Raw genomic sequence first — 26622 nt, 5'->3', positions numbered from 1 at the left:
TAAAACACATCTTTCCTGATATAGTTTTTGATTAACACTGGTCCTTACCCCAGTATGTTTTTGTAATTCTTATTTTCCAAAATCACTGATTTACCTAAAAATGACCCATCCACCATTAACCTGCTCAGCTGAATGAATCCGATGGCCACATCATGAAACTATAATGACCAAGGTGATTACTAAATATGTTTAATATTGCCATGGTTTTATTGCAGTATGAATGGGATAATCCAGATCTGAAGTTTGTAAATAGAATGTTGTGTCAATATTCGATCCTGATAAAATAGACTTGGGCTTTGGAAGTGACTAATGTTCACCTATAGTTAAGCTAGTCATGCAACTAATGCAACTACCCATCACATATGCCTATAAAAGAAAGCTACAGCTTAAGTGCATCTATGGTCAAAATTTAAAATCATATATATTCATTTCCACATTGAATTTCAATTATTTCTAGCCTCCTCCTATAAATCTGAACGATCTTAAAGTTTGCAGCCTTGCTTTTTTAATAATCCCACACATTTACTTCCTTTAATGCAGTGACACATATTTACTATGCCCTATGTATATTCACTCCTGTGTCACCTAATTCACAGAGCATTTCTTCTGAACTCCAGGGATGTTGAAGAGGAGGAGTTTTAGGACCCACATCACTTCTTGCAGGCAGCAAGGTACCATGGGATATGTAGTCCTTAGAAATTGAAAGTAAACCAAAGGAAAGAGCAGAGAAGAACCGGCAAAGTATGCAATGAATCCAGGAAGCTGTTGAAAGAGACGGCCAGCAGATAGGCAGTGCTCACAACATGAAGAGATTTTTCAAGTAAACCTATAATGGATTGTCAAAATAGTAGGGCTGCGGAAATTAACGATTAATTCCTCGATTAACCGTTCATTTTTTTGATCGATTAAAATGTTTTTGATCGGTACTCACCTCTCCGCCGGCTTCCGGGTCTTCCGGGAGTTCCCTCGGAGATCCAGTGACGTCACGGACATCGACGTCACCGGACTCCTCCCCCCTTCCCCAAGTGGCTCCGTTGGCTAACGAAGGGAAGGGGGGACGAGTCCGGTGACGTCGATGTCCGTGACGTCACCGTACTTCTCCCCCCTTCCCTTCGTTACCGGACCGGACTCCCTATGACCAGCTACACACATGATCCTTAGAGGGGAAGGAGGCAGATCACTCTTACCTGCTATCTGCGACACAAAGGCATCGGTAACCAGAGACATGACGGTCAGGAATTCCTCCATTCCACATGCAAGGTTAAGGTCACAAAAACAGGAAGTCTATGTACGGGTGACAGACCGACTTCTCTTAGTATCCATGGTAACGGGAACGCGAACAGAGAAGGTTGTGCCTCATGTCACGTCATGTCATGTTGAGAGGAAAACAAAAGCATTTGGAATCCTGGAGGAGCAGCTCTTTCCAACTCCGAGGTTTGAGAGTCACGTGATGGGGAACGTGTACGCAGGGAGAGTGAAGCCGCCATGTTTGTTTGTGGCAAAAAGATGTTTGAAATATAACTGTAGAATGTGGCAAATGTGAAAACAATTACCTGGATTTTATTGCAGTATGAATGGGATAATCCAGATCTGAAGTTTGTAAATAGAATGTTGTGTCAATATTCGATCCTGATAAAATAGACTTGGGCTTTGGAAGTGACTAATGTTCACCTATAGTTAAGCTAGTCATGCAACTAATGCAACTACCCATCACATATGCCTATAAAAGAAAGCTACAGCTTAAGTGCATCTATGGTCAAAATTTAAAATCATATATATTCATTTCCACATTGAATTTCAATTATTTCTAGCCTCCTCCTATAAATCTGAACGATCTTAAAGTTTGCAGCCTTGCTTTTTTAATAATCCCACACATTTACTTCCTTTAATGCAGTGACACATATTTACTATGCCCTATGTATATTCACTCCTGTGTCACCTAATTCACAGAGCATTTCTTCTGAACTCCAGGGATGTTGAAGAGGAGGAGTTTTAGGACCCACATCACTTCTTGCAGGCAGCAAGGTACCATGGGATATGTAGTCCTTAGAAATTGAAAGTAAACCAAAGGAAAGAGCAGAGAAGAACCGGCAAAGTATGCAATGAATCCAGGAAGCTGTTGAAAGAGACGGCCAGCAGATAGGCAGTGCTCACAACATGAAGAGATTTTTCAAGTAAACCTATAATGGATTGTCAAAATAGTAGGGCTGCGGAAATTAACGATTAATTCCTCGATTAACCGTTCATTTTTTTGATCGATTAAAATGTTTTTGATCGGTACTCACCTCTCCGCCGGCTTCCGGGTCTTCCGGGAGTTCCCTCGGAGATCCAGTGACGTCACGGACATCGACGTCACCGGACTCCTCCCCCCTTCCCCAAGTGGCTCCGTTGGCTAACGAAGGGAAGGGGGGACGAGTCCGGTGACGTCGATGTCCGTGACGTCACCGTACTTCTCCCCCCTTCCCTTCGTTACCGGACCGGACTCCCTATGACCAGCTACACACATGATCCTTAGAGGGGAAGGAGGCAGATCACTCTTACCTGCTATCTGCGACACAAAGGCATCGGTAACCAGAGACATGACGGTCAGGAATTCCTCCATTCCACATGCAAGGTTAAGGTCACAAAAACAGGAAGTCTATGTACGGGTGACAGACCGACTTCTGTTAGTATCCATGGTAACGGGAACGCGAACAGAGAAGGTTGTGCCTCATGTCACGTCATGTCATGTTGAGAGGAAAACAAAAGCATTTGGAATCCTGGAGGAGCAGCTCTTTCCAACTCCGAGGTTTGAGAGTCACGTGATGGGGAACGTGTACGCAGGGAGAGTGAAGCCGCCATGTTTGTTTGTGGCAAAAAGATGTTTGAAATATAACTGTAGAATGTGGCAAATGTGAAAACAATTACCTGGAACAATAGAATGATGAAATGTGGTATTACAGTACAAGTTACAGTGCCTGTTCCTGAGAATTTTTTAAACATTCTATTTGTTTATGTTGCTGATAAGGGAGTGGTAACCTTTGGGGGGTGGAAGGGGCTAGTTTGAAGCAGACGCATAAGGGGTGGGTAACAAAACCTGACACAATGAAAAATGCGCCAAGTTTTTTTACATTTCTGTGTGTGGCCCTGTCCCCATTACCATTGTTGCTTAGACAAGATTTCTGTATGTGCATTATAATTAATCGAAATTAATCGATTAAAAGAATTTCGATTAATCGAACTTGAGAATTTTAATCATTAACAGCACTACAAAATAGCTATTATTTGTATTGTATATACTCAATTTTACGAAGGTCCTGCTAAATTTTCCATGTGTGGTGTTACACAGGCCATGTTACACTGACTTGTTCAATCCACATAATATGTTGTTTCAGTAACTGTCAGGTATGTGCTCAATCAAACATAGAGAGAAACAAAGAGAGAGAGAGTAAAAGTAGCAGTAATGTGCACATATATTTTCAGAACACAGAGAGAAACTATTAGAGGGAGGAAACTGTATACAGTAGTAATGAAGTAGTAGTAATGAAGTAATGAAGTATATATCTATAATAAAGTAATAGTGATATGTAAACAATGACATTAGTATGTTTATGCTGCTACAATTATAGTATTTTTAAACTGAAATTATTCCTAAAGCAACCCTGTCACCACCACTATCCAGCTGAGAATAAACCTGCTGCATTAAAAGAAGATTGTAATTATTCACCTCTCCTGCTGCCTGCACTGCGGAACACCGCTCGGTTGCTATGGAATTGTCCCCCAAAGTCTGCTGGGACGCCAACACTTCTGGGAGTGTTTATCTCCTGTGTCTCCCCTTGAGTTCACAATTGTTCCCTCTGCCAACCTTAATATCACTACAGGGCACAGAAGTGATGTGAATGTCAGCAGGAAGAATCAGTGAGCACTGCTGAGACACAGAAGATCTACACTCTCCCTGCACTGATGAGACACAGTATCAGTCTCCCTGCAGACATCTGTGAATGATTCCTTAGCAACAGAGTTGTGCTCAGCAAGAGAAGTGAGTATTTGCAGTCTTTTTTTCAGGTAACAAGTATAGCATATTTCCAGTTTGACATTGGTGATGGTGTCGTTATAAGACTACAGAGTGGGGGTTGGCAAGCTGTGGTCTTGGTGGGTGGTTAAGACATAGCAATGAGGACAAGTTTACACAATTTGTAAACAAGGTGCACAGATCCAGTACAGCATATATATGTGAAACTCGAATAATTAGAATATCATGCAAAAGAAATTGCAGTAAGTGCTGCAAAAGGGGCCCAAACCAAGTACTGAGTACATATGCATGCTTGTACTTTTCAGAGGTCCGATATTGTTCTATGTACAATCCTTGTTTTATTGATTGCCTGTAATAATCTACTTTTTTGAGGTTGTGGATTTGGGGTTTTCATGAGCTGTAAGCCATAATCATGACAATTATGACAAATCACGGCTTGAATTATCTTGCTTTGCATGTAATGAGTCTATCTCATATATTAGTTTCACCTTTTAAGTTGCATTAGTGAAATAAATGAACTTTGCACGATATTCTAATTATTCGAGTTTCACCTGTATATATTTCAAAAACAGGATTATTTAAAGTGTTGGTGCACTTAAAGACCCATTTTTATTTTTTGCTATAGATGCTTTTGATTTAAATTATCTTATGGGCCTGTGTTAACACACTTTGGGCTTGTGTTGATGGCATCAGTTGGACATCAGTTTGAGACATTTCTGAGATTACCTCTCGATCCTGTTACGGCTCTCTGCCGTGACAGGGGAGAGGCTGGATTCCCCCCTCCGATCCTCCAGCGCTGACTGGCGGAATGGACGGGGGAGGTGGCAGGTACAGCTGGCTCTGCCTCTACATAGGCAGAGCCAGCTGTCAGTCACGCAGCTGGGCGGATCCCGGCACAATTGTCGGGATCCGCTTCAGCTGCGGCGTCTCAGTTACCGCAGTTCGCGGTATACAGCTTGCGGTATACTGCCGCGTCTCAGTACACTAGGGTGATGGGAGGATGCTAGTTTGTGTCCTCCCGTTACCCTAAGGAGAACTATGGGGAAAAGCCTAAACCCGATAGTTCTCCTTTAACTCCCTTCTTAACATAACCTGTATTGGTATACGGTCTTGTTGGGTCCCAAGTCCTATTCTATAGATCCCATGGTTTCGATACACTCGCTAAAAAGCCTGAAAGAGCTGTATGCAGTTTGGAAAAAAATGGCTTTATAATATTAGGCTATATTTGCCCTATACACCAGCGGTTCTGGATGTGCATGCAGCTCATGTGGCATAAAAGAAGGATTGGAATGGCTTCACCCACTGTCCTAAGATGAGGAATAATCCTTTTATTTTGGGGATATGTGATGGAATGAGACATGTAAATACCTTCTGTTCTAAACATAATCTTTACTGTGCTAATATAAAAAAAGACAATAGTGTAATTACTAACTAATACCAACAAACTTATGCTGGAAGGTGGATTGAGAGCTTTGGGATGCAAGAAAGTTAATAACATGTAAACAGTTTACCATAGATCAAGGAAATCTCCTTAGAGGACCATTCACTAGGCTGATTTTCTTTGAAGACATATAGGATGGAAATTTGTCAACGTCAATGAGTACTTCATTTCACTGAGAGTAGTCAGTAACAAACAATACAGCAATATAATGAGATTCAGTAGCTCTGTCTCCAGCCTGTCCATCACACATGGCTTATATAAAACACTGTGACGCTAATCCACAGTTCTCCCCAGCCTTCACCTCTGATGCATATTAGATTCATACAGGGTATATTACATTACTAGTATAACCTTTGCAAAAATGGTGAACTTGGCTATTCTTCAGGCAATATTACAGGTCTAAATTTAATTCCGCGCTATTGGGTTTTTTCTGAAGGTGAATTACTTATTTACTAAGATAAAACAAAATAAATCCTTATTGCCTGCTGAAAAACAGCACTAAAGTGGTTGATATTTATGGTCATTGTTAATTCATTCTCAGTGACCATGAATAAAAAGTATAGCCTCCAGCAATAAACTGGAGAATGTGTATAACAACATTAGTATCTTTAGAGAGGCAGTAATGATAACTAATAAGTGGATGCTGCATACACCACTGTCACTCAACAACTTGAAAAAAAAAAGGTATAAAACTAAAATATTCATTTGGACACAGGTACCACATATCAACATTTGTAAAGCTACAACCCATTTTTACCTTAGTCCATTTTTTGTTAAATTTACCCCACATTTATTTTCTTTTGCATATCTGTTTATATAAAAGTGTGCTTTAAACGGAAAAAAATCCATTTGATGTACCCAACAATGGCACTCTCTACATTACATTTAATAAAGCAACGAGCTATGTAACACATGTAGTAACTTATAGCAAATATTCAGAAATCATTTTCAATGTACTGACCTCTTATAAGTGAAGAAAGGTTAAATCTGATTGGTTATTGTGTGTCACCACACTCCTCACAATATTTGCACTTATAAGGCTCCAAAAACGTTATATATTTAAAAAAATAGTGTGGAAAATTCACCTAGCAACCAATCACAAATGATCTTTACTTGTTCAAGCTGCTCTAAACAGGTGGCTTTTTATGAGTTACAAACAGATCTTGTTTTTTAATAAATAAGCCAGGAAATATGTGTTTCATGTTCACACATTTCTGAGCCGTTATCTTTTTCTAATTATGTGTTTTTTTCCTTGTAGTCTACAATACTTTATGGAATGAAAGCCTGTAGGCATAAAACCTTTTCTGTCTACATTCCTATCCCATCCACTACGCACCACCTACACCAGAAGTGCTCTAGTCACAAAAAGCAACCTTTGCATCCATTCAAAAAATCTTTTTTTAACAAAGTTTTGGGAAAGAATACATAAAAAAAGAGAAATGTTTAGAAACTGCTAATTGGCCAATGTTACTGTATATATTAAAGGTTTACTAAGCTATGATTCACGAAAACAAGCCACATGCAATTGTACCTTCAATGTACAGCATATGGCAACAAACAAAACCATGGTAGATGCTTTCAGACCTGTATAACTGCATAGAGTTAGCATGCCACATACACTGTGTTACTTTATAAAAGTACTATTTGGAGCATCAATAATTCCCGTGCTCCAGGAATGCTTGTGCTTAAGGCCCTTTTCAGACGGGTGGTCCGTTCAGGATGTGACTGAAAGCACAATGTTACTCTATGGGCAGCTGAAACTAAAAGGACATGTGTCTGTTTACATCAGATTACCCCCCACTGGTCCAGGTCCAGAAAAGGAAATGCAACAGGGTTCCGTTTTGGCGGACCCGATCATGACAGATTGGGGTAATCTGATGTAAACGCACATATGTCCATTTATATACAGTAAATAGTCCTAACATTGGTCCGGTAAGTTATGTTTTTCCTCCATTGGGGCCTGTGGATCCGTGCACAAATTCGCTGCTGATTGGAACTGACAGGTGCCCATGTGAAAGGGTTTAAGGAAGGTAGTCAAAATCCCACTTAAAGCATCATGATGCAGAATGATAAGATTATCTGGCTATGCTTGTAATGAAGACAAACCTTATTTACAGCCAGTGAATCTAAGGTATCAATTCATTTCTGGAAACATATGTATTTTGACATTGTTACTCACCTGCCATATTTGTTCTTCACTAAGTGATGTTAACTGGTCGCTTTTCAGAACTTCTCTAAGGAGACGGAAAGGTAGTGCAAGAACTTCTTCTGGATGAGTCTTCAGAAGTTCAGACAAGTGCTTTACAAGAAAGTCCACCACTGCTCCCTCCAGAAAGGTTAGATTAAAAAGGTCTGCCAGTTTGTACAAGTCCAAATAATTAAAGCTATTTAGTTCCTGGGATGTAAAAAAAAAAGAAGAAAACATTTCAGCTTTAACAGATATTTTAAGGGTAATTATGTTACTGGTATTATGTTCTGTAGTTTCTGTATTCATTACTATGTAAAACTGACATTGCATGAGTAAATAATTGAAGAATGATGTAGAAAATACTGAACAGGAACCTGGGACCATGCTATGGACATTCAAGTATTTACATTTTCTTAACAAGCAGTGAATGATCTTTAAAATAAGCCTCAACTGACCCTTGTAGGCACTGTGGTGTAATTCATTCCCAAATGTTACAGCAAAAGCACTACAGTTCAATTCTCTTAGCCAGTTCAGCTTAATGTAACAAAAATGTAATATATTGCAGCTTATCCAGGGGCGTAACTAGAAATCACAGGGCTCCATAGCAAAATGTTATCTCTATAGTGGGCTCTGAAGGGTCTCAGATGGGCTGCACACCTCTTACCTGTCAGCACTGCCCACCTCTGCGGTCACTGGGCCCCGCCTCCTCCTCTGTCCCCTGGCCCCGCCTCCTCTTCTATCGGCGGGCCCCGCCTGCTCTTAGGTCGCTGGCCAAGGATGTAAGAGGAGGCGGGGTTGCTCTTAGGCAGCAACAGAATACATTTCTTTTTACAAATTTTTTTTTCAGTCAGCAAATATTTTTAACGGGCTATTTTTACTAGTTTCAGAACAAGGAAAATAAAGAAAATATAAAATACTAGGTAATAAAGAATGTTACAATACAGTACTGTACCTATTGTATTGTACCTACCTTTTCATATAAGTTAAAATAACAGCATCATAATTGGAGATAAACCATTAAGAATAGCAATATATGTAAATCACTATTTTAGTGTATTAAAATAAATATTTTCTAGTAAACAGTATCTGATAGTTGGTTGTATGCTAAAAAACTTTTTTATAGAGAATTGGGAAACAAATACAGACCATAGGACACAGAGCTAATAGCAAATAAAGTAAAGAAGAACTCACACCAAAGCCTTAGTATGAATTTGCATCAATTTAAAAGCTAATACACTATCAGTAGCTGTGATAAACAGACACTTCGTAGTACCTACAATTTTTTTCAGAATTTTCAGAAATGCTGTTACAAGAATATCAAGTTTTGTTTCCGATGTTGCATTTGGGCCCACCCCCTCCGGCCTCCTGTGTCTTACTATTAGTCAATAAAGATGCCCATTGTTATGATGGATGTGGCAGGGGGTGGGCTTGAAGTTGAATACTGATGTTGGTATTTTCATAATAAAGAACCACCAGATTTCTGAGTTCTTGTACTGTTTGGCAAGGTATGCCATCACTTCTCGATGTTTGCTTGTCATGCTGGTGTAGTAGCTTAAAGTAAACACAGGTTCACTTTTCAGGTTCCATTCAGAGGCCATTGTAGAAATAAAGCTGATTATTTATTATCTATTCATATGCTTGATGAGAGAGTCTGGGATAATGTACAAACAATAATTATATGAAATTCTGTATAGTATCCCAAAATGAATGATGCAGAAACAATCAGGTTGCTCTTGTTGCACGCTCAGCATTCTCTGCTATTTTTCAGCATTCTCTGCTTCCCTGCTCTGTGTTTACAATAGGCTATCATCAGGGTTCCATAACATCAAAACATTCTTAATTATTAAAAAAAATATTTACAACACTTCAGCTGCACATTTCACACTTGTAACATAATACTTAATAACATTAATTGTAATTATCATTCAAATGGATGTTTGATAAATATGCTAAAATAACTGTGCTGAGCACTATTTTCATCTAAATGACAAGAATGCAATTTAAAGAAAAAAAACCAGAGAAAAATTAATTACTTTTTGCAGGGTCCTCATGCCTTTAACATGTGGAATAATTAAAAAAAACTTAGGTTGTAATGAGACTAGATCTCCTAAGCATGCCAGAGCTGAGCCAGACATTTTTTTACTACTGACTGACTTTTCTTAGTGAATGCTACCATCAGTAAACATGTAGAAGTAGAAAAGGAGGCTACAAGCACAATGTTCTTTAGTTTTTCAGACTTGTGAACGGCTTAAAAGCTTTTCATTGTAGGGGAATACATGGAAAGAGTAAATTGAGGACTTTTTTAGCTTTTTATTTTAAAACAATATCCATTTCTATACATGAGCAGTTATCAACCTTGGCCTACATCATTGTAGTTCGCCTCATCTTTCTTCCAGGTGGTTTTCCTGATTCTTTCAATGAACTGGTAATAGGTTCCTTCAGACCCCTTACCCAACTGCTGTTTTGGGGAACAGCATGTTCTATCCTGGTGACCAGGCTCCTTTTTTTCCTCTCATTGCTAAAAACTCTAGTGAGTGTGCAGGGGATTTCCCAACCTCTGAGACAACTGACCTGCTAAGGATGTACAGCACATTCCGAACCCTTTACTAGTTCACAAAATGGAAGGGGATTGGGAATATATCCCATGTAAAGCAGATATCAGCATCTGCTCTCTCAGTTTGCCACCACAGCAAACAGTATAGTGTTTTTCTATCTTCTCATACAAAAGTAAAGCATTGCACACATACAGGTGAAACTCGAAAAATTAGAATATCGTGCATAAGTTCATTTATTTCACTAATGCAACTTAAAAGGCGAAACTAATATATGAGATAGACTCATTAAATGCAAAGCAAGATAGTTCAAGCCGTGATTTGTCATAATTGTGATGATTATGGCTTACTGCTCATGAAAACCCAGATCCACAATCTCAGAAAATATTTGGCAGTGTGGGCAGGTGCCAAGTCCTGCTGGAAAATGAAGTCCGCATCCCCATAGAGCTCGTCTGTGGAAGAAAGCATGAAGTGCTCCAAAATCTCCTGGTAGACGGCTAAGTTGCATTAGTGAAATAAATGAACTTTTGCACGATATTCTAATTTTTCGAGTTCCACCTGTATATACAGTTTGGATTTCAGACTGCAGTGCAAAAATGTATTTCACTGCCATTGCTGGTTGTGATAAGCCTCTGTTTCTCAATCATACATGCTTCCATCCAAGCTGGCAAGTAAAAAAAAAAAAAAAAAAAAGGATTTTAAATGTAATTTCATCGTCATTTTTGAAAGCTTGCTCACAATGGATTGTGGTTGCAACGCATCATCCAGAGGGGAATGCTTTTTGTACCTGCCTTGCATTGTTTTTGAAGGCTTATAATAAAAAATGTTGTTTTATACTTGGGCTGTGCTAATCAACTGTGTTAAATTGTGGTTTCGAAATTGACTGTGGAGGAGCGCACACTGAGAGTGGAACATGCACACTGGATCTATCCCCAATAAGAGCATGTGGTCGGTAAGCTGATTTGCACATTTGTTGTGTCATTTTTAGAAACCTGGCTTTTCAAATAAAATGTCATTTCATCTGGAAAGAAGTAAAGTAAGACAGTGGAAGTAGGACCGAGAAAGAATATTACTGGTACATCTCCACCAACAATGAAAATGTGTAGGCAGTAGACACGGTAGCACTAAGCATATCAGAAAAAAACAGCAAGAAATTGATGCTGCTCTCAAACTTGTAGCAGAATGAGTATCAGCAAGATGATTCATGCCTGCCACTCACTGGATATTTTGTCTCTGCAGTCACAGATAACAAATCTGACATTTTCACTTTAAGCCAAGGTACCACTAAATGTTTATCCACTTTATCCCTTCCAATCCTTATTTCTCTATGTATACATTTCTCTTCAACTTAATCTCCACTTGTGCCTAGTTGCAAGGCTTCTGCTGTAAATACAATTACAATAGTGGTGGTTATGGTGTCTCAAGGCTTTTCTTCAAATCTCAGCAAAATATAGTGATGGGAATGCAGACTTAGAAAAGGTATACGTTGATGATTAGGAGGAGTGCATTGAAGGTCAATGGTGATGGCCATGACTCATGTAGCAAAACTGTTGGTGGGTAAAGTAATTTTAACAAGGCGCATCTGATGCTTCAATTATGGTCTTTTCTCTGGTAAGAATGTAATTCATTTGTCTCAGGGTTCAGGGGTGATGGACAAATAGTGGTAGGAATAGGAACCAGCTCAGGGTGACAAAGAGGGGCATAACAATAGCAGGGTAGTCGAAAGCATAAAAGTAAAGCACAGCTCCTCCACAGCTTTAGCAGGGGAAAGACCTTGACAGGAGCCTCGTTGCAACCAAAAGGCATGCAATAAGAGAAGAAATCCGTCCGCACTCTGTTCCACGCTGAATCAGTTTCTTGGAAGTACATCAGTAACAATGACTCCCTAACAAGGTCTGCCCCCTCTGATGCATTTCAACCAATCCTGGGCTTAGTCGTAGAGATAGGGTAGTGTTGAAAAATATGTGCAAATACAACAGCACCAAAAAAACTAAATCCAGCACCATGACTGTCAAAAAGGTAGGCATCACTTTCTCAATAATTAATCAATAGTTTTGAGAGATTACCAAGGCCCAAATCTAGTAATATAGTTTATTTTCTCAACAGTAACACATGTGGTTAAATTAAAAACCAACCTAAATGCAAGATGTCTTACTAAATGATTTAGCTAAATGTTCGTGGGCAGTGGACCATAGCCATCAACCAGCATCCCATGCTCCAGATACAATAATGACACTGTGCAGAGAATAATCAAGTAGATCTTACCTATCAATACAAGGCATTGCTCATCAAAACTGGCCCTTGAAATGGGTTGCGAGAAGCAAGAGCCTACTTACTACGTTTTAGACTAATGGGCAATTGCGGTGTTTAGTCCTAATAAATTTAATTTGTCTGTGCTGTGGTGAATAGTTAAAGGGTCCAGTGACAAAATAGAAACTCACCTACACCTGTAAAAAACATTATGAAATCCCACCACCATGAATCACTGACAGAACAAACCTTTTTCCTATTTTTTATCTCTGCCATGCATGTCCTAAAAAAAGGTCCTAGGAAAGATGTTTTTATTGTACCTTTGGCCTTAAAACATTTTGGAATTACCCAGAAAGGTCTGGACCCTTTTACAGGTGATACTCTGCGACAACATGTGAACTGTGAGATAAACTGAATTATATGCACAGGACAGTCCAGGTCACATGGCCTGATATACTTGGCACATAACTAGCCTTATTAAACAAATTAATTCATTAAACACATGAGATCATATGGCCTAATAATATGAAACATAGTAAAATAAAACATCATATGTTAGCTGCAGCTATCCACTGTGCTATTCCACACCCTATGTTTGACATACTTTAAAAGTGAAGCTGAGGGCACAGTTATTGGAATTTAAAGGGGATGTGCAGGAAAAATGTAAATGTCTCTATTTCTTTAGAACCCCCTCTATGTACTAATCCAGATGGATTATCCGACAACCCTTACAGCTCCACGTATTAAAAGCTATAATGCCCAAAAGTCAAACCTATCTGCTTTTGAAATCTAAAAATTGCAGCACCACCATTAAAATATGGGAATGATTTTACATTTATTGTTGGACTTCAGACTAGTAAAACTGCCAGATGGGGGGAGGGTGTCAAGCAAATAGGTGTTTTTTTTTGGAAATGCAATTTAAATACACTAGGGCTTTTCCCAAAAGGGTGAAGAGTTTGGAGAAGGCAGGAAAAGTTAACAATCTAGGATAAAATAGCTGAACTGGAAAGTGAGCTGAATTGGACACTTTTTTCAAATCAGCTATTTTGGCCTAGATTGTTCACTTCTTCCGCCTTCTCCAAACTCTTCACCCTTTTGTGAATAGACCTGTTAGTATTTATGTGAAATTCAAACAAGGTTTATTTTTTTAAAGCAGATCTGTGTGCAGAGTGCAGCAGACCATAGCAGCCAAAGTATTGTTTCATTGATATGTTTTCTCTAAAGAGGAGGGCTAATTTTGATCCTCAGAATATCTGCACATTTATGTACTTTGTGTTGTCACTTAGCCACAAGCTTGAAATGGGATCTGTTTAAGAAATGAACATATTATCACATTGCATATGTTAGTGACAGACCCATAGCTAGCTTCGTATTATACTAAACTAGACATTGTACAATCCTTTTCAATATATTATTCTAACACTGAGGCTAAAATTAAAATAAGATGACTCATGGAGCTATGATGTGTCTTATTATGTACTAAACCAGGTAAATTTAACATATGCTTAATTAGTTTAGGTAAAACAGCAAATATGCATGCAACTGGCCCATTATTTCTATAGCACATAGAACAAGTATTTACTCCTAATTGAACATACTGATAAATTATCATTCATACTTAGTTTCCACTTACTTTTTCACTTGGAAAGACATGCACATGAATTTAAATATTAGTGTCTAATTTATACAATGTACAATGTGCTCACTCTTTCATTTAATTTATGAGTAATAGAAGCACTGCAACAAATCACTTAATGTATTTATTGTATGTTGGTTGTTACTGTTCATTGCTTTGCAGAACATTATACAGAGAACCCAGATTCTAAAAACTTTCAAGAGCTGGTTATATTAAGCACTATTGTGCACAAGCTTACAGTGTCCCTTATCAGATGCATTCAAAGACTTGCAGGGTTATTCACTAAAGGGTGAAGAGTTTGGAGAAGGCAGGAGAAGTGAACAATCTAGGACAACATAGCTGAACTGGAAAGTGAGCTGAAATTGGAGAATGTTTCCAAATCAGCTATTTTGTCCTAGATTATTCACTTCTCCGGCCTTCTCCAAACTCTTCACCCTTTTGTGAATAACCCTGCCAGTGCTAGCCGCAAGTGCCCAAATGACCACCATACCAAAGCTGTATACCTGGACCACAGCAAGAGGAAGCCTCAAGATACTAATAGGTAGATAGTAAAGCGGTTTCAGTAGCAGTTTATAGTTTAAGAATGTGTGTAGGGGAAAGTAGCTTAGGTTCATCTCCTGCCTAATCTACTTTTTCTTTTAGTTCTGAATAGTAAAGAGAAGTATTAAAACCCCTTCCAAGTTTTGGTGCTCTCTTTGGAGCGGTTGGGGAAATTTCCCTCACTTCCTTTGCATAATGGCCTGAACTGATATTACAGCTGTTCTGGTTTAACTGTAAATTATGTCATCTACCTGGCACGCTGTGTGATGGGCCTTTGTAAATCTTAGAACTGAATGTACAAAAAATACAAATCCTTTGGCAGGTAAAACAGCTATATTAGATGTTTTTACATTTGTGTATCTAGCTGCTTGCTTGGAGTTTAGTGCTTGGAGTTTAGCTTTACATGTCAGATGAATGTAGTTACAAAGTGATGTTTGGGCTTGTTTAATAAGGCAAATGAACAATATGCAAAAGACAATAACCCCCAGCAACCAAATAATCAACCAAATATTTAGCAATTATCTTTTGTTATCTACTCTCTAAACTGGTGAAGATGATACATGTCTGGTTGCTTGCAGCTACTGCTCTTTGCACATCGTTGTTGGCCTTTGCATTGACTAAAACATGAAAAACTCTCTTCTGCCAACAAGCTTACTAACACTCCACGACATTGCAATGCTAGGTTTACATTAATTCTATTTTCACACTTGCGTACATCGCTTTGTTCTACTGTTTGCCAATTCTATTTCTAACAGAACATTCTTCCGTTCCAATTTGCTTGATATTTCTACAGTATTTGCTCTTGTACACTGAAAAATAAAAACTGCCTAGAATTGTCTTTTTCTATTTATTCCTTTGTTAGCTTTTAGTATTGCTCTATTTTCTAAAATAAAGTGTGTAACAGTTTATATTGCATATAAACAGGAATGCATAGTTGAATATTCAAATGCTAACTAATACACCTTATAAGGTGAGAAAAAATTGAAAAAAATCTCCTGTAGATGAAATCACCATTTAATGTCACTGCAGGAGATTTGTGAGCAATTGTTATGAAATAAATCTTATGAGACTAATCTCCCAGGGGTATACTCACACTGGGAACAGAATCTCATGGATGAGCATTTACTCTCCTTTTCCATTTCTATGGGAAAAAAGAGAGGTGACTGATTACCGATACTTGTTGCTACAATATTAAACCCCATTTCCGAGCTCACCCATTCTGCCCCCCATGTGAATTTTTTGACTTTTGTTTTTTATACTTAACTTTTTTTAAGGTGTCTTCAACCTGGTCATGTGATGCACAGAATCCCTTTTCTCTTCATTTTTTTATCTAGCGCTGAGTAGTTTTTAAAGATGCAGAAAGAGGCACTGCTGTGATGACACCGCAATATTGGTGGGTTCATGTGTTCACATGCTCTGCTCACATTGTCTATAAGGGAGCGCAGGGTGCTGAGATGCCCCCCCAAGGAGGTGGGTCCATGACACCATGCACTTATAGGATCTCCTCAGTCATTTAACCGTAAAGACTAAGGAAATCTTAGTCTTTACGGTTGCCATATTGGCAAAAGGATTTACTGCAGGGGACAGCGCCAGATAGGTGGTGAGTATTGCAACCAGTGATTCTTTTTAGTTTTTTGTTTTTTTTAAAGCTGCTGGGGGACTTAACGTTGTGCCTTTAAAACAAAGCTATGGTGTGAATGCAAGTGATTTTTTTCACAGCATGTCCCTATCCACATGCACCACACTGATAACAGGCTACATGTATTTTTTTCACAGGACATATTTCCTAATTGTTGCTGCCTTTTTTTAACAGGCATTTTTTTAAATGGTGACAACAGTGGAATATGCCTGTGCAATGTGCATCAGGACAGAGGCTTATAGTTTCCTTTCAGGAAGCATGTGACAGGTTGACTTACGGGCAGAAAACTGTGGGAGACAGGGGCAGAGAACGGTCACCCAATAACACAAAATGCTCAAACACAAATAAATTGCTAAATAATGTTTTAAAAATGGCTAAATCAGGTTTCTGCCCTTTCAATCATATTTCAGAGCCTCTTAGCTCCTTGAATAAGACCTAATCTGATTCCATCTGCTTTAATAATGGCATTCTGGGCATGTTAAAGAAATTCCTCTCTCTATTCTCTCCGGCAAGGTGTTATTCCATGTTGATATCACCTGTGCGAGGCGAGTGTGAGCTGGCAGCCTCATCTTACAAGGGACCTTTTTTTATTTTTGCATAGGTACAAGTTGGTGTTAAGGTCTAGGACTTTCTCCTTGCCTATGGTAGTATCCGGTTTGCAATACCATCTCTGCCTGCATTTGCATGGTCAGGACAGGAATGGCCTTACAAGGAAAAGAAATAAAAGATAAAAATACCAAAAAAGATGGTTATAAAAAAGGTAAATCTCTAAAAATAGCATAACAAGAAAAAAGAAAAGAAAAAAAAACTATTACTTCTGCATGTAGTAGAACCCCTGCCTCTCACTTTAGGCCTGCATGCAATTTTTTTTTTTTTAAAAGGGGATTGCCTAAATTTAATGTCCGCTATGGTAATAGGGGGATAAACATGTGGAGTTGTGATGCAAAAAACAAACCCTGATTTGGCAGACAGCCTAAGGCCATAGGATTATGCATTTAATTCTTGTTGCTGCTGTATTTATTCAAAACTAGAAATGTATGTCAGAATACGGTTTTGCTGATGCCGTCTGAGAAAACTGTATTGTTTTGTAACACTGCATACAGCTTAAAGGCATCTGCTAAGCATGTAGATTAAATTGTTGGTGTTTTCCCGTCACCCTCAAAGTTGCATTAAAAGGAGGGCCCTCTCCCTGATGTGCAGTGTTTTTGAAAAAATGTTTTTTTACAGTACCTTGCCTATTAGCCTTGAAATTGATGAGATTATAGTTCCAAGATCCCTTCTGAGCCTTCTCTAAGAATTATGTATTTTTTTTTTTCACAACGGCATCCCAAAAGAAAGCAGGCTCAGAGGAGATACCCATTGGTCTGCGAAGACACATGACCACACTGATCAATGACTGCTAGCCACTGCAAGCATTTATGATGCAGCACAGCCTCCAAGGTTTACCTTTATTCTCACTTTCCTACAACATAAGGGAAAGCATAATTTGGTGTGTAAACATGCAAACAGAGTTCAGTACAGATTCCTGGAAATGACCCTGACAGTATTTATAGTCTACTAACACTGCTGGTGACACAAATTAATGCTATTAGCACTTATTTGGGATAACAGAAACCCCTGCGCTCTCACACACGGCTAACAGAAAGACAAGCTACACGCCTTTGATCTCAGATCATTACCAAATATCAACATATTTATGCAGCTAACCTCATACCCACTAAGGTTGGCACCCAAGCAAGTTGTAGACAGACAGACATCCAGAATCGGTGAGTACTGGCAGCTGCTACTAAATGTGCAAACACAGTTCAACAACCAATTCAGCTGTGCAATCTACTAAAAGGGATCTTGAATGTTCTCTTGCTCAGATATCAGCTAAACCTGTCATGCCCGCTGGTTTCGGAATAACTAGCAATTTTGCCTAGCCATCTATTTCAGAAGAATATTTAGCAGAAGTACTGAGTAGTTGTGTTTCTTTAACCTTTACATCACCAAAGTTTATTCATACCTAGATGTTCAGACCAAATTTAGCAATGTCCATTAATCTGACAATAACTTGGGGTATATTTAAAAAACAGTAAATGTGACATTCACCAAACATTGACTGGAGTGGTATCTTCCTGCTGCATGTCCTATAAATTACAGTGATTGATTCATCTGCAGTGAAAGATTGATGAATGTCACATTCATTGGTTCATAAATTTCCCCCTTTACTAATTTGCCTATCTTAACAATGTTAACACTGTTTTTTTAAGGACATACACCATTTTTATATTCCCTATTTAGATTTCCTGTTATAGGCTGGCAAATGGAATACAATTTTTGTAGAAAATATATTTTTTATTATTTTAGATTTTTTTTTATTTTTCCTTAAACAGTCAACTATCTTCTAGGTTCTATAAAATGAAAATGTAGATTACAGTTCCCTATGAATAAGAATGCATAGAGAAACATCTAAAAATTATAGATCAGAAGGTTAAAAGTAGGGATGCATCGATACCGTTTTTTGGGTATCGAGTACTAGTACCAATATTTAGCTTTATCTTTCGGTACTCGCTAATACTGAGTACCAATACCGATACCTCCAGTAGCATGGAGTCAGCTTCCAGGGCAATCAGGAAGCCCGGTCATTACCTGCGCCCGGCTTCTTGATTGCCCGGAAACCCGGCTCAATGCTGCTTGGCCAGCTCCATGCTGATTGGCTGGGAAGCCGGCTTCCAAAGCCAATCAGCATGGAGCCGGCTGTTTGGTAAGCTTGATGCTGATTAGCCGAGAAGCCGGCTTCCCAACCAATCAGCATGGAGCCGGCCTCCCGGCCAATCAGGATGCCGGGCTGCAAGTCATTACCCAGCCAGGCTTCCTGATTCACCAGGAAGCAGGCTCTATGTTCCCCCGTGGCACTGCCAGTCAGAGGAAATATCCCTCTGACCAGAAGTTCCAGTATCGGGATAAGTATCGGATCATTTGGGCGAGTATGAGTATTTGCCCAAATACTCGGTACCGGCACCAATACTAATATCTGTATCAGTGCATCCCTAGTAAAAGTGAAAATGTGTGCAGCAATCTATTACAGAATTCAGAATTGAGCTTTCAGTCATTTAGAATGAGCAATACCAAAAGCTCAAAATGTGATTGGCTGTTACTGTTTATTACGCACCATTGCTCTCTGCAAGGTGTTATTAATGCGTATGTATAATCCAAACTTTTTTTACTTGCATAATTTTAGGAAGGGTTTTATTTGGGGATTATATTTTGCTCTTCGTGTTCTACCTGGGGATGAAACAAGAAATGAAAGGAATTTTCTACAATGCGAGGGTAAATCCCCTCTTAGACAGTCATAGCCAGAACATTTGTCCCTATTGGAAGATTTATCCTCACCTGTTGTTCTGGGAACAACTCTAAAATTTTGGATTTCTCAATGACATTGGTTACCAGGACAAGGAATCTCACCAGCAGGGGTACCGACACCAATAAAACCTGACAGAGGTTATAATCATCCCCTTCTCTATCCAAAGCTACAAAAAAAGTTTGGCTTTCCATAAACTTTAAATATGCCAGTCTGTGTCACACAAAAGTCTGTATTTTCCTACTTCCATGTTATTATTTTAAATAGAGCATATGTGGGTATAAAAATAACATCACATGTGGTTTTGGATCTATTCCAAATATATAAAATAAATTAATATAAACTTGATCATAAGTAAACAAAAGATAAGCATGCAACTCATAGCAAAGAAGCCCAAGAAGAACCAAATAATATAACTTCACTTCTACACAAGCTCCTTTGAAAGATAATCTCCTTGGGGAAATACAATTTATTCATATTATCAGGGCCCTGCTGTGCAAATCTACACTCTGGGAGCACACTACTGAGATCAAGAAAATATTTACTTTATTCAGTTGAGTACAAAAGCTTTTAATGAATGCATAATTAAGATAGAATAAAAGTGTACATAGCTTAGAAATTTTACTGTCAAGCTCAGCTATAAAATTCTGGTGCTATAACTGCACCAGAATTCTTTGCGGCTCCAGCTGTTTTGTCTTTGGATTAAACATGGTTATTATAAATCAGTGAAATAGATACTGCCAAAAAACAACATACACCAACACAGCCAAAAAATAACCAGAGTAAGAGAAAGCTGAAGGTTTGTTATAAGAATAGTAAACCCAAAATGCAAGCTGGTTTATTAAAAAAAAAGAGTTTTAAATAACTAAGCTTTTAAAAGTAAATCCAGGCTTTGAAGGATAAACACAAACCCAGCACTTCCAAGTATGGGGAAACATGACTCCCCTTCCTCTTACAATGCAGTGCTGGTTGCCCGAGTGGCTAATAGCAGGACAGAGGATTGTCATGTGGTGGTGATTGGGGGAGTCCAGCCATATTGACTTGGAGTTTACACAGGACTTTATCTCTTTGTTCCAGAAGGCAAATTGAGTGGCAGGGAAACACACGTATGTATTCAATGTGAGCCAATATGCTGCGCTTAGTATTGTATATTCCACCTACTAGTTCATATATAAAAGGAAAGAAAAAAGTGTTTGCTCATGTACCTTTGTTAAAAAGGTTAGATGCCAATAATTAAATCGAAAAAATTGTGTCTTTTATGTGAAATTACATATCAATATTTTATAGTGATTTGTGATATATAAAATTGTGGAAATGGTTAAACCAAATAAATCAATAAATCAATATAAACTTTGACCCGTCTATTGTTTGTTCAATCTCTATTCAGTGATTGTAATTATGTTGTGACAAAACACAAAATTGTGGTCTGAATACCACCTATGTACAAATCAATATAAATATTGTGACAAATTGTATAAACTGCATCAATCGATATATAAAAGATTTCAATCGATATCTAAAAAAGTTAATCAACAAAAGGAAAAAGAAAAAGAAAAAGTGACTCGGCAGAAATCCATGTAGTCTGGCAGGAGTGGCGGCCAGATAGAAAAACCGCTTTCTATCCACTCTATTGAAGTGCCAATGCACAATATCCCTGTGTAGAATGGATTCGGGGGGAACAGAGTTCTTACGATCAAACAAAAAAATGTAAAAAAGAGAGACAAATGATAGGTTGATAGTAACCAGATGTCTATTGCTTTTTCTTCCGTCGATGAGTCCACGAAGCTTCTATTATAGTTTCTCTCTCCTTTCCTGCACACAGCTTTCACTCCCTCTCGGTGGCGGTGTTAAACACCCTCCAGGTGTAGTTGGAAACAACCCCGGTGAGACCACCCAGGAAAAAAGAGGGGAAGCCCCAGGAGAGAAAAAAAAAATCTAAGTGCAAATAGCAAGGTTCTTTTATTTAAATTATAAAATGTAAAATGATTGCACTTACAGGATTTCGTTTGAATAAAACAGCATACGAGTGTAAAGGACACTCAACCTTGTGAAGCCTTTCCAGTGTGTCAGCGAGGAGACAGTCAACTCCCTTGACGCGTTTCGTCCTGAGGACTTTTTCAAAAGGCCCTTTTGAAAAAGTCCTCAGGACGAAACGAATAGACCAGATGTCTATTGCTTTTTCTTCCGTCGATGAGTCCACGAAGCTTCTATTATAGTTTCTCTCTCCTTTCCTGCACACAGCTTTCACTCCCTCTCGGTGGCGGTGTTAAACACCCTCCAGCGCAACATTGATCACGTTATACACATTGTTGCAGCTGGTGCTTAAACTTTTTTCCTAGCGCAGCTAAATTGGTTAAATTGGTTACACGTATGTATTCGTACCACAAGTAAACTTTTCACTTTGCTTTTTTAGTGCCCAGTGATTCACTTTAAATAAAAATAAAAGTCAAAGTGACACTAACCTCAGTAGCTAAATCTTAAAAATTAATTTAGGTACCTTAACTATTAACAAAAATGTATCTTATTTGTTTATCACTCAGCTGTAGATCCATAAATTATCTCTAAATTGGTGCCGACACTGTCCTTCCTTCTGGAGGGCAGCTACTTTTGTTCCCCATGGTCCCTGTGTGTGTTGTAAAGTAACCATCGCTCCACGATCACTCCCGTGATAGAATACAATCCCAAAACAAATTAGTAAACTAACCATGAGATGTTAGTCCATCTCGGAAACGAGCTTGGAGCGGTGGCTACTTTACAACACACACAGGGACCATGGGGAACAAAAGTGGCCACCCTCCAGAAGGAAGGACATTGTCAGCACCAATTCAGAGATGATTTGAGGATCTACAATTGAGTGATACACAAATAAGAAACGTTTTTGATAATAGTTAGGGTATGTGAATGCATTTTTAAGAGTTAACTCTACCCCTCCCCTCCCTAAATGCTGCCTCTCCTCTCCTATAAATACTAGTACAGGGAAACACAGGAGAAAACCGTACCAACTACAGACAAGTATAAAATGTCACACTGACAGTAAAAATAGTTTGCAAGCTCTTTCCCGTAAAGGACATGTACCCTAACATTATCTACTAGAAAACAATAAACTAACAAAAGCATACCATCCTATCTAAAACAAATGTCCTTAAATTCAGAAATCCAAGCTTAACTCAAGCATATAACCATATAAACTACTTTGTTCCCTTTACTTATTTGATCCTCCCAATTATTCCCTGGTAAAACTAAAATAGTTTCTTTGTCGTCTCTAATCAAATGTAATGGGAATTTGTTAGGATAATTGTTACATGTCAAAACCAAGGCACCTTTCCAGAGATGGCATGGAGTTAGACATTGGCAGAAGTTTGCTAGCATCAGAGCAGACCTGTGGAGGTGTCAAACACAGTGGTGTGCCTTCCCCAGAACTAGCAGTACTTCAAGGATGTTGAGCAATGGTGGATGCCAATATATAGTAGCTGTATGAATAGGAGTAGTAGTGGGTATATCTCTACAATACGTGCACATTTTCATATGATTTATCCCTTACAAAAATGCTGCAAGCAGATAAAAATGCCTTCTAAGCTGCCAGAAATCCAGTGTCTGACAATATAGTACCTTTTCTGCACTGAAATCCTAACCAGTGTTGTCAGCCCTACCTGCTGGACTACAGGACTCAACCCCTCCCTGTCCCACTCCACATGCCTACAAGGATTTATTTTCCAGAAATGCTGCTGTCTTGATTCTCAAGAGCTTGCCTACATACTGTGTGTTGGGAAAGGGATATTGAGCTATATAGTTTTGAGGGCAATATAAACTGAACGTTTAGCAGCTGCCGCTGCAAAAATTTTGCAAACCTGACAATGATTTCACAGAGATTAATAAAATCTATTTCTCATTATGGGAAAAAGGTAAAACAAATAATGCTGGAACATGATCTAGTGGGAGAGAGGGAGATTTGGGGGTTTATCTATGTAATGCCTGGACATACAAATAAGAGTCAATAACACATAGGTGTGCTGTACACAGGAGGAATCCAGAAACCTCTTAGTAGTTTTTAACTTTTATTACAGCTTCTACATAAGTGATTGCTGTTTTGTGCTTGGTTTATCTTGTAGTTTGTGCTTGGTTTATGTTGTAGGGTGCCATTTATGATAAGTCATAGGTCATTTCTATCATTAAAAGCAAAACTCCATTATGAATGTTTTTCTGGTGCCAGCATTACTCCCCTCATTAGAATCAAGTAAAATGTTTATTACATTCTAATTCCTGGTACCTGAAATCATTTGGTTTCAATTTAAGCTCATCTGACTCTCTGAGTCTTTTGGTCTTTTCTCAGCAAGCCGCGCCTGGTAACGTGGTCACTAATAAATACTACATTACCCTCTCAGCGTTTTATCAGCAAAGCGCGTATTAGAAGAGTGTTTATGGGCATTGTTAGGGGCAGTTATCTCTATGATTAATGCCCCTGGCTTTGCTCATTCACAGACAACACTGGCACCCCCTGCAGTACTGAGAACTATAGGATGCTTCTGTTTGACAACCAGGGCATTGTGTGGCCTGAAGAAGGAGCAGCTGCCATAGCAACAGGAAATATTAATCATGCCAAAAGCTGCAATGGATGGGGTAAAGAGGATTAAGGAAGCAACCTTTTCCAGACAATGTACAAGGTATATAATTTAGCTAAAAAATGTGAAGCTAGACTTTAACTTTCAAGGTTCAAATTTGTATATAAATTTGTAGTCTAACAGGATGCTTCAGGCATACCACCAACAGGCATAACCAACTAACATGAGGCCTTGTATGAATTTGTCTCGCTTTACTTCAAATATTTACTGAATAGGTAGGCAAGAAACGCTGATATATGTTCCCCGTCATTAAGAGTTTTTGTGTATATGGGATAGTATTTTGTTAAATTGCCAGTGGTGACAACTGTCTAACACCATTAAGGTCCTATGTCAATTGGCTTTTATTCATGTTAGAACTGCTTCTTTCCTCATACAAGTCAAAGCAGGTTGATACAGCTTAGGAGGTCAAAAGCACCAGACAATGAGCTGTGAATGATCTCAGAAGCATCTCGGACTGATCTCAAATGCAGCTATCTGAAAGCACGCTGCATTTGCCTATCAGAGCAAACCCTAAAACTGCTCATAGTAACCAATCAGAATCAATTCTGCACTGGAAAATGGCTTTGAGAGAAAAAAAAAATCAGTTGCTCTTATGAAAGAGGCTTTTCTCTCAAGTTGACTTATTTACAGCTATTGGCCAAAGGTCACAACTTTACATTAGTGTCAAAATTATAGGATGTTTATTTGCCTGTGCTTTCTTCATTTTTTGCTTACTGATGAAGACAATGTTTTACATAAAGAGATAGAGAATGTTCGTTTTATACATCTATAGTACATCAAACCCAGCGTCTAGCTATCTGCTTGTATATAGAGATACTTTTTCAGATATTTTTCAAGACCATAAAGTAATTTTTTTGAATTCCAAACTCTAAGAGACTTCCAAATTAATACGGTTACACATTTGTATACACCACAAAAATCATGGTTCTGGGGCTGAGATCTGAAGTGCATTAAAGAATTTCACAGATATATTGTTCAGGGTGCCTGTAAACCTGCCAAATATGCTTAATACGTCTAGCACTTGTATTCCTTTTCTCTTCTTCACATTCCAGAAGTAGGTTCTACTTTCAGGTCACGTAATCCACATAAAAGTGTTAAACTAATGCTGCTTTAATGACAAATTAATGTCCATGAATAAAAATACACCACTAATAGCACACAGTAATTTGCCATTACAATATCATCATTGGACATGCCCCTAGTTTAATAAGATGTATTTAATTCATAACCTAATGAGTGATATAGAAAAAGAGGGAGATAGACCCGGCAATTACATTTATGTGAGTCTGTCACCTTATTTGTAAAACCTTGGAGTCATTTACATTCAAATTAGAGGAAATGAATGATTTCACAAAGTGTAATGATAAATGGCCATCCTTGCTAAAAGCTGGCCACATTGCCTACTAAAACATTAAAGCATTTTGGGTGTTTGTCAAAAATTACAATGCATTGTGGCCAATTTGAGAATAATGTCTGTGTTCTCCTTTGCAGCTCGTAACACTAATAATGAGAAAAATAAATACATTCTGTACTGTTCCATTTGGAATCTCATTTTGTGGTGATGGAGTGGTCAGATACTGCCACCTACTGCATTACAATTCATACTGGCAATACAATGCAAGAAGAAGAATGGATTAACTAGTGCACTACAGGCAAGGTACAGGGAACAAATTAATACAGTTTCTGAGCAAGTTTTTTCATAACGCACTTATTCATTTTGTAATGCATAGTTATATGTATGAGATGTAAAATGTATTGCAACTAACTGAGCTGTGCATGTTTTAGGATTGCACTGAGATAAACATAAAACTACTGCATATGGTAGCCTGGGCACACTCAAAACATATTGCCTATATATTGATTCTGCTAAGGAAACCTTTCATTGCACTGGCAGACCCCTGCAAAACAGTGAATCTTGTTTCATTCACAATTTTCCAATTTAAAAAGTGAATCCAGCTTAACCATATTTCAGTGATTGTTCTCTGAATATAGAGGATAGTCCTCTATAATAACCACTTCTAAAAGAGGTTCCGAAAGGAGAAAAAAAAAGCAAAGACATAACCTCATTAGTGTAATGCTGCTGCTTTGTTGTCCAGTCACAGGATGGGGTCTGTCCGAGATCAGGTTGTATTGCTCAGCTGCAGTGCATTTTGCAAAGAAGTCACAGCTAGTTAGCTACTATGTGCAAATCTGTGCATAGAAGTTAGCAAGTTGATCAAGTTGTTTTAAGTTGACTCAGTTGACACTTTATTAAATGATTGCAAGATACAAAGGATTGCAAGAGTTCGAGTTCGATTTCTACACTGAAGACCGTCTGTAGTGGTTGTAATGGATTATAAAAGGAAATATCATCTGAAAAAGAACAGTGAGACCCTGAAACAAATGGCTACAGAAGTGTCAAC

At 38.4% G+C, this 26622-nt stretch overlaps 1 protein-coding gene across 1 annotated transcript in view; it reads right to left on the bottom strand.

Moving 5' to 3' along the window:
- Positions 1-26622, bottom strand: part of KLHL32 (kelch like family member 32) — a 127573-nt gene that overhangs the window by 44803 nt on the left and 56148 nt on the right. The window contains exon 7 of the mRNA XM_018558810.1: positions 7633-7848. Coding sequence (XP_018414312.1) covers positions 7633-7848 — 216 coding nt within the window. The remainder of the gene's footprint in view (positions 1-7632; positions 7849-26622) is intronic.

The sequence above is a fragment of the Nanorana parkeri genome, unplaced genomic scaffold (assembly GCF_000935625.1).
Source record: "Nanorana parkeri isolate BGI_ZX_2015 unplaced genomic scaffold, ASM93562v1 scaffold360, whole genome shotgun sequence".
NCBI classification, from domain to species: domain Eukaryota; kingdom Metazoa; phylum Chordata; class Amphibia; order Anura; family Dicroglossidae; genus Nanorana; species Nanorana parkeri.
Note: the sequence above shows the minus strand (reverse complement) of the source record. Positions and strands in the feature narration are given on the sequence as shown.